General features: G+C 45.2%; 2 protein-coding genes across 5 annotated transcripts; one reads left to right on the forward strand and one right to left on the reverse strand.

Moving 5' to 3' along the window:
• The first annotated feature begins 1121 nt into the window (after positions 1-1121).
• On the forward strand, positions 1122-4735 carry LOC123180618 (receptor-like protein kinase HERK 1). Its single transcript, XM_044592692.1, has 2 exons — positions 1122-1552; positions 1673-4735. Exon 2 carries the CDS (start codon positions 2014-2016, stop codon positions 4540-4542), a length of 2529 nt encoding a protein of 842 aa, XP_044448627.1. The 5' UTR covers positions 1122-1552; positions 1673-2013; the 3' UTR covers positions 4543-4735.
• A 292-nt stretch (positions 4736-5027) lies between these two features.
• Positions 5028-11238, reverse strand: LOC123180619 (serine/arginine-rich splicing factor RS2Z33). Of its 4 annotated transcripts, none has more exons than XM_044592694.1 (7): positions 11089-11238; positions 9780-9976; positions 8822-8861; positions 8599-8694; positions 6292-6488; positions 6141-6206; positions 5028-5540 (listed from the first exon to the last, which is right to left on the reverse strand). In XM_044592694.1, the coding sequence occupies exons 2-7, from the start codon at positions 9968-9970 to the stop codon at positions 5282-5284; spliced, it is 849 nt and encodes a 282-aa protein (XP_044448629.1). In that variant the 5' UTR covers positions 9971-9976; positions 11089-11238; the 3' UTR covers positions 5028-5281. The 4 variants fall into 4 exon arrangements, with proteins under 4 accessions (XP_044448629.1, XP_044448628.1, XP_044448630.1 ...); XM_044592693.1 differs by having other exon boundaries at positions 11085-11236; XM_044592695.1 differs by having other exon boundaries at positions 8822-9073; positions 11085-11102.
• Positions 11239-13559: the final 2321 nt, after the last annotated feature.

Genomic DNA, 13559 nt, shown 5'->3' on the forward strand with positions numbered 1-13559 from the left:
AAAGCCAGGACGGCCGCGGGGCGTTCACGCCGGCCGCTGGCTATGATCCTGATCAGACGGCCTTCATGCGTGATCAGATCGACATGGACCTGGACGGCTTCGCACTCGACCACGAGTTCCCGGACGACCAACTCCAAGAAGGAGGACAAGCGGGATGCGGCATCCAACGCCTTGATCGCAAGCGTGGAGGGCATGATGAACAAGAAGAACTCAAGGAAGGAGGAGCGTCGACGCTTCGAGGAAGAGCAAATGAACGCCTTCATGGAGATCCAAAGGAGGAGGCTTTAGATGGACTCGAAGACAAGCCAAGATGCTCGAGCTGGAGGCGGAGAAGCAAGCCAAGATGCTTGAGCTGGAGGCGGAGAAGCAAGCCAAGATGCTAGAGATCGAGGCCACCAACGCCAAGACCAAGGCAAAAGAAGTGGCTCTCGCGAGCATGATGACCGGGGTGGAGATCATGAAGGTGGATCTCAACATCGTGTCGCCAAGGAAGAGGCCGTGGTTCGAGAAGATGCAGGCCGACATGCTCAAGTTCACCGACGAGTGATCTCATGGCCGTGAGCGCCTTTCTTTTTTGTATGCCGGCTTGCGTGCTGGCATGACCACGTGGCCGCGATGACCATGTGTGCCGGCACGATCTATGGCCGTTGGCATGATCTGTGGCAGTAGACCTTTATTTTTAAATTGAATGTGGACATGAAATGGGTCGGCGCATTGGGCGCACTGCCGACTCAAATGCAAAACTGGGTGGACGCCGAGCGGGCGGTCGACCCAAACGGACAACAAGCGAACAAATGCGCCGTCCGTTTGGATCGGCCCGTTGGAGTTGCTCTAATATTTTCAACACATTGTTTAAGTTTTCAGAATCATGTTTTTCAAAAGTATCCCGAGACTTCCAAAAGGCATAAACAGCGTCGACGCAGCTCTGCCCGCCATTTGGAGCAGAGCGGCCTCTCGTAATCCCGTTTCCAGTCTTCTCGTCCACACCTCGCGACCCCGTGGGCCCACGCCCAGCTCACGCACTCACGCCTCTTCAATTCATCTTCCCACCAAATTTCCCCCCTCTGCCCCGCGGGCCCGCCCCCAATTAATGACCCGCTCCTACCCCAGCAGGAGCCAGAAAACGTCCAAACCCGCCTGCCGTTCTCACCCGCGAGGACCCTTTCTTCCTCCCGGACCCAAGAAGACTGTGCTCAAAATCTCGCCAACCTAACCTCCGGGCCACCATCGCCATCACCATCGCTCCTTCCAAAATCCCCATCCAGCCGAGCATTCGGATTGCCATTCCTTTGTCCGCTTCGCCCAAAAGTTAAAGCGGCGGCGGCGTGCCGTTGTCCGCTTCTCCGCCAGTTCCGTTCCACCTGTGCTCCATCAGCCCATCCCTCTTCTTGGCTGGCTTCAAGAAAAGACCGGTTCTGGCTCTGGCTCTGGATCCTCCGCTTTCCCAACCGCCTGGCTGAAGTTCTTGCGGGGGCGAGGCAGCTTGTTTGGGCGGAGGCAAGAGGCGATTCAGAATTTCAGCTGCTGGGACTGGGAGGCCTGCACTGCAAAGGTAACCCCTCGTGTCAGCTGGGGGATTGGGTTGATTTCACTCGAGGGATTTTATTCTGTTTTTCCGGGCTCCTGCATGTTGGAGATGATACTGATTTTGTCTTGTGGGACTATTGTGCAGATCCAGTTCGCGGTGGATGGAGCGATGCTGCGGGTGTGCTTGATAAGGTTCTTGCTTGCCTGATAAGCAAGGTTTCTTTCTGGTGGCTCCTCCTCCTGCCGACCAAGACACAGAAAATCTAAGCCTGTTCACACCTTCTATTGCTTCAATTTCCGAGTGCTCTTGCTGCCTGAGATGACATCAGTTTTGAGGGACTGCATGCCTTGGACTCTGGAAGAGATTCATCATCTCTACTCTCTTCAGCTGTTCTAGCTCCCCCCTTTTCCTTGCTGGCTGGCTGCATCTTTGTTCAATTCAGGGTTCTTGTGTCCCTGTAGCCCCAGTTTCTGTTTGGATTCATCATGGGCACCACTACCGGGCAAAAGACAGCTCTGCTCCTTCTTGGGACCCTCTGGGTTCTTCTTGGTACCTGCAATGCTGCTGAATTCTCCCCTGCAGACAACTACCTCATCAACTGCGGCTCCACAGTCGACGCTAATCTCCACGATGGGAGGGTCTTCAAAGCAGACAATTCCGGCTCGACTATATTGACATCACATCACAGCGTCCCTGCAAACACCTTGCCGGATGCAGTCATAAGTTCTGACAATCCTGTGCTGTATCAAACTGCAAGGATATTCATTGTGCCGTCGTCCTACTCCTTCAACATGAAGAGCCGTGGCCGGCATTTTGTCCGGCTACACTTCTTCGGTTTCAGATACCAGAGCTATGATCTTGCCGCGGCAAAGTTCAAAGTGTCCACCCAGCATGTTGTGTTACTGGACAATTTCACTCCGCCGAGCAATTCCTCACCGTTGGTCAGGGAGTATTCGCTGAATATTACCGAGGATATGCTAATTCTCTCATTTGTGCCTCTGGGAAACAGCACATCTTTCATCAATGCTATTGAAGTAATATCTGTTCCTGATGACCTGATACAGGATTCAGCGCAAACTGTGAATCCCTCCGGCCAGTATCTCGGCCTTGCAACACAGTCATTTCAGACATTCTACAGGATTAATGTGGGTGGACGGGAGGTGACCGTTGTCAATGACACACTCTCGCGTTCATGGGATACTGACCAGAACTTCTTCATAAATTCCACTACCACTGAACTGTTTGCTTACCAAGGGAGGCTGAATTATCAGAAAGGAGCTGCAACCAAGGAGGATGCACCGGACAGTGTGTACAACACTGCAAGGCGGTTGGCTGTGCAAAATAGAACCAGCCCAGCGTCCAACATGACATGGCAATTTGATGTTGACGGTCGTTCGAGCTATCTGATCCGGTTCCATTTTTGTGACATAGTGAGCAAGGCAGCATATTCCCTCTACTTTGATATTTATGTGGATGGCGGGTTAGCGTTAGAAAATCTTGACCTCTCTGAAAAAGTTTTTGGTACCTTGGCTGTGCCATACTACACGGAATTTGTCTTGAAGTCAAGCAATCCTTCTGGTAAGCTAAGTGTCGGCATTGGGCCTTCCAGCTTGAACAATGTGGCACTAGATGGCATCTTGAACGGCCTGGAGATCATGAAGATGAACATCAGTACTGGCACTATTTATGTTGTGTGGCCACCAGCAACGCCAAAAAGGAAACTGGCTATCATATTGGGCCCTGTTCTCGGAGGTGTTGGTGCTGTTAGCATTGCTATTATTCTCTGCTTTGTCCTCAGAAGAAAGAAGAAGGAGAAGAAGCCGCGGCGGGCACCGACAAGTCGACCTTCAAGTTCTTGGTCACCACTTACCCTCAATGGCCTTAGCTTCCTTAGCATAGGTACCCGAACAACCAGCCGGACCACTCATACATCTGGGACAAACAGTGATGTAAGCTACCGAATACCTTTTGCTTTGCTGCAAGTGGCAACAAAACACTTCGACGAGCAGATGGTTGTCGGAGTTGGGGGGTTTGGGAAGGTATACAAAGCAGTTCTGCAGGACAGCACCAAAGTCGCAGTCAAGCGGGGCAACCAGAAGTCCCACCAAGGGCTCAAAGAATTCCGGACAGAGATCGAGTTGCTGTCGGGGCTGCGACACCGTCACCTCGTGTCGCTCATCGGATATTGCGATGAGCAGAACGAGATGATCTTGGTGTATGAGTACATGGAGAAAGGTACGCTGAAGAGTCACCTGTATGGCAGTGACATGCCTCCCCTCAGCTGGAAGAAAAGAGTGGAAATCTGCATAGGGGCTGCAAGGGGGCTCCACTACCTGCACACAGGTTTTGCAAAGTCGATCATCCATCGTGATGTCAAGTCGGCAAACATTCTCCTCGACGAAAATCTCATGGCCAAGGTTTCTGATTTCGGTCTCTCGAAGACGGGACCTGAGTTGGATCAGACACATGTTAGCACTGCGGTGAAAGGGAGCTTCGGGTATCTTGACCCTGAGTACTACCGGAGGCAGAAGCTGACCGACAAGTCGGATGTGTACTCATTCGGCGTGGTCTTGCTGGAGGTGATCTGCGCGAGGCCAGTCATCGACCCGACGCTTCCAAGAGACATGATCAACCTTGCAGAATGGGCAATCAAGTGGCAGAAGAGGGGAGAGCTTGGTCAGATCGTCGATCAACGGATCGCTGGGACAATCAGGCCAGAGTCATTGAGGAAGTACGGTGAGACGGTCGAGAAGTGTCTTGCGGATTACGGCGTCGACCGCCCTACCATGGGTGATGTCCTGTGGAATCTGGAGTTTGTGCTCCAGCTGCAGGAGGCCGGCCCGGACATCTCCAATGTGGACAGCATGAATCAGATCTCTGAACTTCCTTCAGACGCCAGAAGGATGGGCTCTCTGGAGATCGGTACCGCAGACGAAGGCCGCACGAACATGGATTACTCTCAGATGTCGACCAACGATGCCTTCTCGCAGCTGATGAACACTGAAGGGAGGTGAACTGGACTGCATTGTTTCTGTGTCACTAAGGAAGTTGGTAAAAACATGTTGACCTGGGGAAAAGAGATGTCTGTTGCTTGTCCATACCATGTATTGTTGTTTCCGACAAGCCCTTAATTGCATTCATGTTCTGATATATGTTTTGTTCTTTGAATTATACTCCCTATGATGATCTGTTAGATGTTTGTCAGCATATTCAAGAAGTGTTAACTACCTATTTGGAACACATGGACTTAATTTTCAGCCAAAAACAATTCCTCACGAATTTGACAGAAAATTGACCATTCATGGAGGTGCAGGAACACTAGATAGACCATAACCAGCTTGCTGATCCTGATTCATTTTTTGAACGATGCCTAAAAGGTGCTCCCTCCGTCCCATACTAGTAACGCTCTTATATTATGTGGGACGGAGGGAGTAGAACAGTAGTTTACGATTAAGGGGCAACAATTATTTAGCTAGTGACGTCTGGACAACACTGATCATGCTAGCCAAGTCCAGATAATCGCAACTGCAAAAAGACTTTTTCAGGTTCAGACAAGGCGGCATAACACACGTCAACATTTGTCAAACATGAAAAATTCACGACTCAGACAGGTTTGACAGGTTTAGACGGGGAGGCATAACGCGAACCGATGTTCGACAAACATACTAACATAGTGTACCAACATAAGAGTTCGGCCCAAGAGACGATGCAACAATATTAATTCAAGTTGAGGGTGGTGCGCAGCGTTCACCATCACTCCCAGGGGCTAGGGCTCATTCTGTTGGTGGCTGGGCGGCTATCGCGGGCGGGACTCAGGCTGTTGCCTCTCACACCGTTATGTGAACCATTGACTTCAGCTTGCTCCCTTGGTGGGTGGCTCTTGCCATTTGGTGCTGGGCTGCGGTTCAAACCGGAAGGTGAAGCACTCCTCCTAGGGCTGTAACTCGAGCTTCTTGGTCGCCTTTCCTCGTGGCCAACAGCACGATCATCCCTCCTCGGATAAGGCGATCGGCTGTTAATAAGAAAATCACAGCATTGATGATTAATGATACTGCTAGGAAAGCAACTCAGCAGAGAAGAATGTAAAACAACAGGCACATTCTTATACAAAGTTACCGAGAGTGCTCTTTGAACTATGCCACCACAATATTCACTTAATTTCCATACATATCAATAGCATCCATCAAATTATGGCACTCACTCACCAGATACCTGCTCTCTACAGACTCAACAATATTCATTTAATTTCCATACATATCTTCAGCATCCATCAAAATATGGCACAAACTTATCACCAGATACCTGCTCTCTACAGACTCACTGATCACATATCAACATATAGCAGTGGCAGGCATGAATAGATATATATGACTATCAAAGGTAAGAGATTACTACTACATGGCTGAAAGGTAAACCTATTGCATTTGACCAAATCTATAGTAGGGTAACTCTCATAATAGTATGTTTATTTATTTACAAGATCCAATCATCACAATGCTAACAAGATATACTAGTATACCCAGACATATTCGTCCTTGGCATAACCACATATAGTTAAGCACTGGACGATTGCACAAACATCAGTCATCATGGCAAAAAAATTGGTTCATACCTGTAACTCCTGCTTAGGCTCCTTTCGCGATGAGGTGGTGGGGAGCGTGAGTAGCTTCTTCCCCGCCTGCATTTGCAAAAGCTAAAAATCAAATGTGCAGTAATAAAAGGTAACATCACAAGGAAGCTCATTAAAGGATGCAAGGAAATACTTGAGATTCTTAGGACTGTTTTGGCAGTTTTTTTCTATATGGCCCTTTTCTCCACAGCGATAGCACTTATTTTTCCAGTCGCCAGCATTGCAGTCACGAGCCCAGTGCCCATCAATCCCACAGTTAAAGCAGCGGCCAGAACCAGGAGGGGGTCCTCTGCCCAAGTACTCGCGGGAACCTCCTGGGCCACGCGGGATCTAGAAAAGCAACACAGGCTTATCAACTGAAGTCGAGGACAGCAACATTAAGAATACAGCAACTGTGCAACAAGTAATCAAACATCATTATCCACCGCAATTAGAAAATCAGAGTCATGTAGCTGCAAAAATGCATATCTATACCTATACCTATTTTTTTAATTTTTTTTTACTAATAAAGGGAATAGATATTCTTGGTCCGTCATGTGTATTTTGCAGAAAAATCCCTGATGTTTCTAAGTATCAATCCACAGTCCATTAGTAATAACAACAACAACAACAACAACAACAACAACAACAACAAAGCCTTTAGTCCCAAACAAGTTGGGGTAGGCTAGAGGTGAAACCCATAAGATCTCGCAACCAACTCATGGCTCTGGCACATGGATAGCAAGCTTCCAACCCTGTCCATAGCAGTCCATTAGTAATAAGTCGACAAAAAACAGTTCGGCCTTTTTTTTCTCACGCACATGGGCCCACCCACTTGGGCGGTCAGTAAATCCGGCAAAAAAGTTGCAGATACGAGGGATCCAACTCACTACCTGCCATCAAGTTTCCTTACGTCGATCCAACTGACCTAACTCATATTTGTGAAAACAAAAGACGTTTTGTATTTATTATATAGTACCAATCGCTCCTTTGAACACAACATCACCAATTTATAAATGTCAGCGATCTGAAATCAATAAGTGCCTCGAGATTAATAAAGAGCGGGCCGGTGCATCCGGAATTAATGGAGAGAGACCCGAGATTCATGGAGGAATTAGTGGGTGGAAATGATCCGATTAAAACAGCTGATGCACAATGCCACGCCGCTCCTGTTGGCCAACTAGAATTAATTAACCGGAGAGGGGGAGGTCGCTTGGCCAATGAAAATTAATTAATAGGAGAGGGAGAGGGATCCATTGAACATGCATGAATATAACCGCTTGATTAAATCAAGGAATTAATTCGTGGGAGAGAGGATTCGTGAGACATGCAACAAAGCCTTTAGTCCCAAACAAGTTGGGGTAGGCTAGAGGTGAAACCCATAAGATCTCGCGACCAACTCATGGCTTTGGCACATGGATAGCAAAGCTTCCACGCACCCGTCCATAGCGACCAACTCATGGCTCTGGCATAAGAATTCGTGAGACATGACCCAATTAAATTGGTGATTCATGGCATGATGCAGGTGTTTTTTGCATATTATAAAACATATATAATTTCCCGCAAAAAAAGACCACACATATAATACCTATAGACTCAGTTATTTTTGACAAAAAATTGGGGTGCATCAGGTCCCGCTCCATCATGTTGGACGTCAAGGAAACCCTGGCGCGGGAGCTAGAGACGGACACCTGTTTCAACTACGGCCGGGGGTCCGCCCATTCGCGCTGACACCATTGAGATAGAGGTCAGCATCATGGATGGCTACGTACGGCTTATCCACCGCCATGAACCCCAACTTGCTCGCTCTGTCAATCTCATAACTTGTGTCGAGATCTTATTTGCGCTCGCAAAGGTTCCGTGTTTTGCGTGGAAATTGGAATATCATTAACTGGTCACAATACGACAAGAGTTTTGTGTAACTTTCCTAATTTTCAAAGGAACATTCAAAAATTCATAGCCTACCTACTGCAGTCTTACCGTGGGTAGCACATTTTTTACTGCAACGAATCTTAACAAGGTTCATCATCCAGTCTCCTTCCATAAGGGCCTTGACTTCCTTCTTTAATTAACAGTTTCATTGATCTTATATGTATTACTTAATTATCTGTTGAGCTGTTTAACTACATTGTGTTCTGCTCCATGATAATCGGTGTTTGCTCCGGACGATGCATGCATCAAGTTTAAATGAGACTGGGGCCGCCCACCATCGTTGAATAGTTTGATAACTTGGCCACCATTGGTGACGGTAGTGAAGATTAGAAGTGACAACATGGATGGGCCGCTAGGAGCGTGCAAGCATTTGTTTCTCCAATGAAACGCGCGGGCACAATTTCTAGTAATAAAAGGATTAAACTATGTGCGTAGAGGAGAATTTTCAGTCCATCAAAGGCTCATTTGTAGATGGCATCAGGGTGAAGTTTACAGTAGCAACGAACATTCATAAACAACAAAAGCTTACCCCTCTTGCAAACTCAACAATGATGCGGCTCCCATCAATCTCTTGGCCGTCAAGCTCATACCTTGCATCATCTGCATCCCGGGGATCGCTAAACTCCTGCAACATGATCCAGAAAAACAAAAATAGGGATGGGCTTAACATGAAAAATCTAACAAAGTAGACAATTAGCTGCGCATATTCCAGGAATAGAACATGGAAATCACGGGTGTAAGAGGTTACTTACAACGAAGCCATAATCATACTTCAGCTCCACACATCGTATTCTGTAGAAATGGTTGACAAAAACAGGAACACCATCAAGATGGTATGAAGAATGCATCACCAGCCATCACACAAAGTAAACATCTACTCGTAGAATAGGCAACAGAATATTTCCAAAGAATCGCCAAAATCTTCTGTAACTTTGGAGCAACACACCAATTTCCACCAAAGGCACCCTCACAGCATTGACACCAAGGTAATAGCCCCTCAATACCTTCAACAACATTATTCAAGTCAAAGCTGGAAAGGTTTATCTGACATGCGATGGCAAATTGGCAACACCCAGTAGCACTATGTAAATGGTCGAAATCAACAGATTATGCCGCAACAGAAGGAAACTTAAACTTCCGAAGCTTGCTAGTTGCTAGTCTCTACTAACAGGTAAGCCAATAAACAGCTAAACAATTACAAGTAAATAGCTAAAAATGACACCTCTACCGAAAGTAACCTAGCAGAGCCTATTGATATAGCTGGATTAAAATTACATTATCAGTGATGCAGTAGTAGTCTTGACTCTAGGCTACATCAATGCCAAGGAACCTAAATTGACCCATACAACAACAACAGCAGCAACAAAGCCTTAGTCCCAAACAAGCTGGGGTAGGCTAGAGGTGAAACCCATAAGATCTCGCAACTCTTTTGGGTTTCATCTCCATAAGAGTGGCTGAGTTTTGACATTGGCTCGCCAAGCCTATCACAACCCTTCTCCTTTACCCGGGCCGTGGACCAGGTGTGTTGTTGAGACAACATAGGCGGAGTTCTAAATTGACCCATGATCTAGGGAAATATGCCTTTGCCTAAGAAGTATGCACAAATTAGAGCAAGCCAGGTGCAGCAAGTAGATGGTTCCCAAATTGCATGCAAACACTTGTTAAATCAAGTGGTGCACAAAAGGCGTAAACCAGATCCAATTTCCTCACCTCCCATATCTGCCGAAAAGGTACTCAACATCCTTGGTCCGGGTGTGCGTAGAAAGATGGCCCACGTACAACTTGGTGTTGCCACCATATCGGTCATACCGATCATAACGGTCATTATAGCGATCATAACGGTCGTCATAACGATCATAACGGTCATCGTAGCGATCGTAACGGTCATCATACCGAGGCATCTTGAACTGCAAGACAAAATTGACCACGTTAAGGCATGTAGCCAAAATATTGTAGAACAAAGACATGTAAACATGCAAATGCACCTATACACATTTGGTCAATATATCCAGTGATTAACACGAAGGCGCTTCCATAAAATTTCGATACAAACAGCAAGGGAGTCACATTGAAATAAACAATTTCCTATATATCGGGAGGAGGCGGAAGATAATAGATAACACAAAAAGTACTCCGATACTAGAATGTGCTCTCATGCTTTGCAACACCATATTATTAACTCACTGCCAAAAGTTTCTCACGTGAAACAATAGAAGATTGAGCACACATCTCTTTGGGAAAAAAAGGGGATCCAAGTATGCACCAAGACCGGCGTATAGCAGATTAACAGGGGCATGCCTACATATGCAAATGCACCTACGTTTTCATAACATGCTGCACCATCATTACCTGTATACAATAGTCTAACTATTCAGAAATTAAGACGCTTCTATGCAATTTCTATACAGACGGCAGCGGAATTGCCTCAAAATAAGCTAGATTTGCCCTCTATAGGTGAAAGGGGGCTGGAATTTAAAGGAGAACACAGAATTAATTCCCATTGAAGATCAAATTATGCTTCCCAACAGCACAGCAACTCAAATACCGATTTCTTTCTGGCATAGCACGACGAGAATAGCTGAAATCTTTGTTTGAGAGATGAACACTGAGACCACCACCAATCAGACATCACCAAAGCCGTAGCACGCTAAACCCGAGCAAGCGCGAATATTTCCCAAACCTATCAAAATGCTACCAAATGAAAAGGTGGAAGGGCCCCTCTCTAGAATCTTCTAGCGAAGAACAACCTCTTCATCGTTTCGACCATGCATGATCGCGGCAAACCCAAGAACAAGAAAACGCAGCCGAAGGACGCATAGCACGCGAACAGAATCAAGCCGACCACGCGGCACGGGAGAAGAGGAGACGAGATCCGAGAAACGAGCCGCGCGCGCGCGCTCGCGCGGCAATGCGCACGCCCCCGCGAGATTACGCGCTCACCGAGCGGCCGAAGAAACGAACGGGGAATCTCGCGGAAGAGATAATCGAGTCAGAATTACGGTGGCGTCCACCTACCTACCCCGCGGCGCGAGTGGCGGCGGCAGCGGCAGCGGCGTGGCGAGAACCCTAGCCCGGCGAGGCGCCGACAGCGGAGACGGGGACGGCCACGGAGAGAGAGCAATCGGCGGCGGTCGAGGAGCAGTTTATATGATGGCTATCTGGGCTTGGATGAGGCCTGTCCGGGGTCCAGTTGTTGTGGGTTACGGGCCTACAGGGTCAAGGGAGAGTGATGTGACCACAAGTTGCAGTCTCTGCCCTCAAAGAAAAAAAAACGAGTTGCAGTCTAAAAAAATAAAAACTATCACCTTTAGCAAGACTTTCAAGCTTGATCTCATTAAAAAACAGAAAGTTCAATAAATCTAAATAAAACCTAACGGCAATTTTAGGGGAAATTTTATCTGGCGTCCATAAGATATTTGGCATCTGTGAGCGAATGCCCTCCCCATCGTTGCACATATCTCAATGCAGGGCCGACGACTGGTTAAAAGTTTGAAAGTAGTTCGCTATAAGATAAAAGCCAACGAATGTTCTACTTTTCAAAACACCCTAGGGTACTACATTGGCTAGCATGGGATACCTGGGTTAGAATCCCATGCCCTCCTCTTTTGCCTACTTCTTTTCACACTGATGGAATCTCCTTTTACATGGCAACTTTTTTAGAAAAATTTGATATGGTGGTTTATAAAATTTCAAAATGTGTCACATGGCAATTTAGACATTTTTTTCACAAGTCAAGTTTATTTTTGTACACGGCAGTTTTATTATTAAGAGATGGCATTCATCATTATTAAGAGATGGCATTTCTATTATTTAAGAGACGGTATTTTATTATTAAGAGATGACATTTTATTATTATTAATAATAAATGGCATTTTTATTATTAAGAGACAATATTTTATTGTTAAGAGATGACAGTTTTATTATTAAGAGATGTCATTTTTTGATTATTATAAGAGATGGCATTTTTTTTGTATCCACATAAAACATTTTTTCGTCTATAACATCACACTTTTAAAAGTTTACCATGTCAAATTTACTATGTTTTTCTAGATCACACGACCTTTTTTATCATACTCATTATAAATTTATAAATTAGAGTAAGGGTAGTTTTATAAATTAGCATGACATTTTTCATAATTTAGACCAAGGGCAAATTGTTTTTGTATAAGATGGCATTTTTTATCGGATACTACTTTTTTAACATAAATCATGGAAAATGTTTTTTTATGTTTTTTTGTGTAGAAAAAACTTTTGTAATTGGGTCTGGAGGCCTGGAAGCCGAAGGGGAAGCTAGGGCGGCCTTTCTGGGTTGGTTTCGTTGGTCGATCGGCCAGCCAGGGGAGTGTCCCTGCCTGGTGATCGTCAGCAAGATTTTGGGGGCCATTTTTTTGTAAGGGATAGGAATCACACTATTGATCCTAACCAAGGTTTCGAATTTTGAAACCAGTAAAATTTCGACCACCATCGAAACTATTGAAATAGCTGAAAATTCATAAATTTCAAAATTCATTTCATACAAATCAACAATTTTTTTAATTTGAATTTAAATTTTTTAATAAATAGTTATTGTGGCTATAATTTCACATAAACGATTGATCTATCCCAAAGGTCAGTTCATGTATAAATTGTTTCAATTTGCATTTAAACAATTGAATAAATAGCTATTGTGGCTATAAATTCACATAAACGATTGATCTAACCAAAAGGTCAATTCATGCCATCAGTTATGGTAGACCCATGTTCGAATCTTAGCTATGTCGTTTTTTTGACAAAGATTTATACAATGTGCATAAATAGTTTAAATTTGAATGTAAACAATTGACTAAATAGCTATTGTGGCTATAGTTTCACATAAACGATCGATCTATCCCAATGGTCAGTTCCTGACATCTGTTATGGTAGACCCAGGTTTGAATCTTAGCTATGTCGTTTGTTTGAAAAACATTCATACAGCACGCATAAAATTGAAATAAAAGCAAAGAAATACAAAATTGGGTTTCAACCCCTAGACTTGGGTCATGTTGTGTAGAGAGCTGCCGACCACTAGGCTATGTGAAGTAATATGTAGTAATAAGGATTCCACCTTATTTTATAAAAAATGCTAGACTTAGGGGAATCCTTCGACGGACGGAAGCTACGGGATTGGCTGGCCTAATCTCATTGATTCTATCCTCATAGGTTTAGCCGTGGGACTAAAATTGTGATAAATCCTAAATCTTCATCTCATCTTCGTAAACACTTTCTGTAGAAACTGCTCGTAACTGTAGCAAAGTTCTTATTTTATACGAACAAAATTAAATGCCGATTTTTCTTGAAACAAAACACGAATATTTCACAAACCATCGAAACCATGAAAAAAGATCCTTGATCCTACTTCCCATCGGACCACTCCTTGTCTCCTACCATGTATTATGCCATTTAAAAGAAAATCATCTCCAATAGCTTCCTGCTTCATCCCATAAAAAACCTACTCCACACTACCGTTTTTAT

The sequence above is a fragment of the Triticum aestivum genome, chromosome 1D (assembly GCF_018294505.1).
Source record: "Triticum aestivum cultivar Chinese Spring chromosome 1D, IWGSC CS RefSeq v2.1, whole genome shotgun sequence".
NCBI lineage: Eukaryota > Viridiplantae > Streptophyta > Magnoliopsida > Poales > Poaceae > Triticum > Triticum aestivum.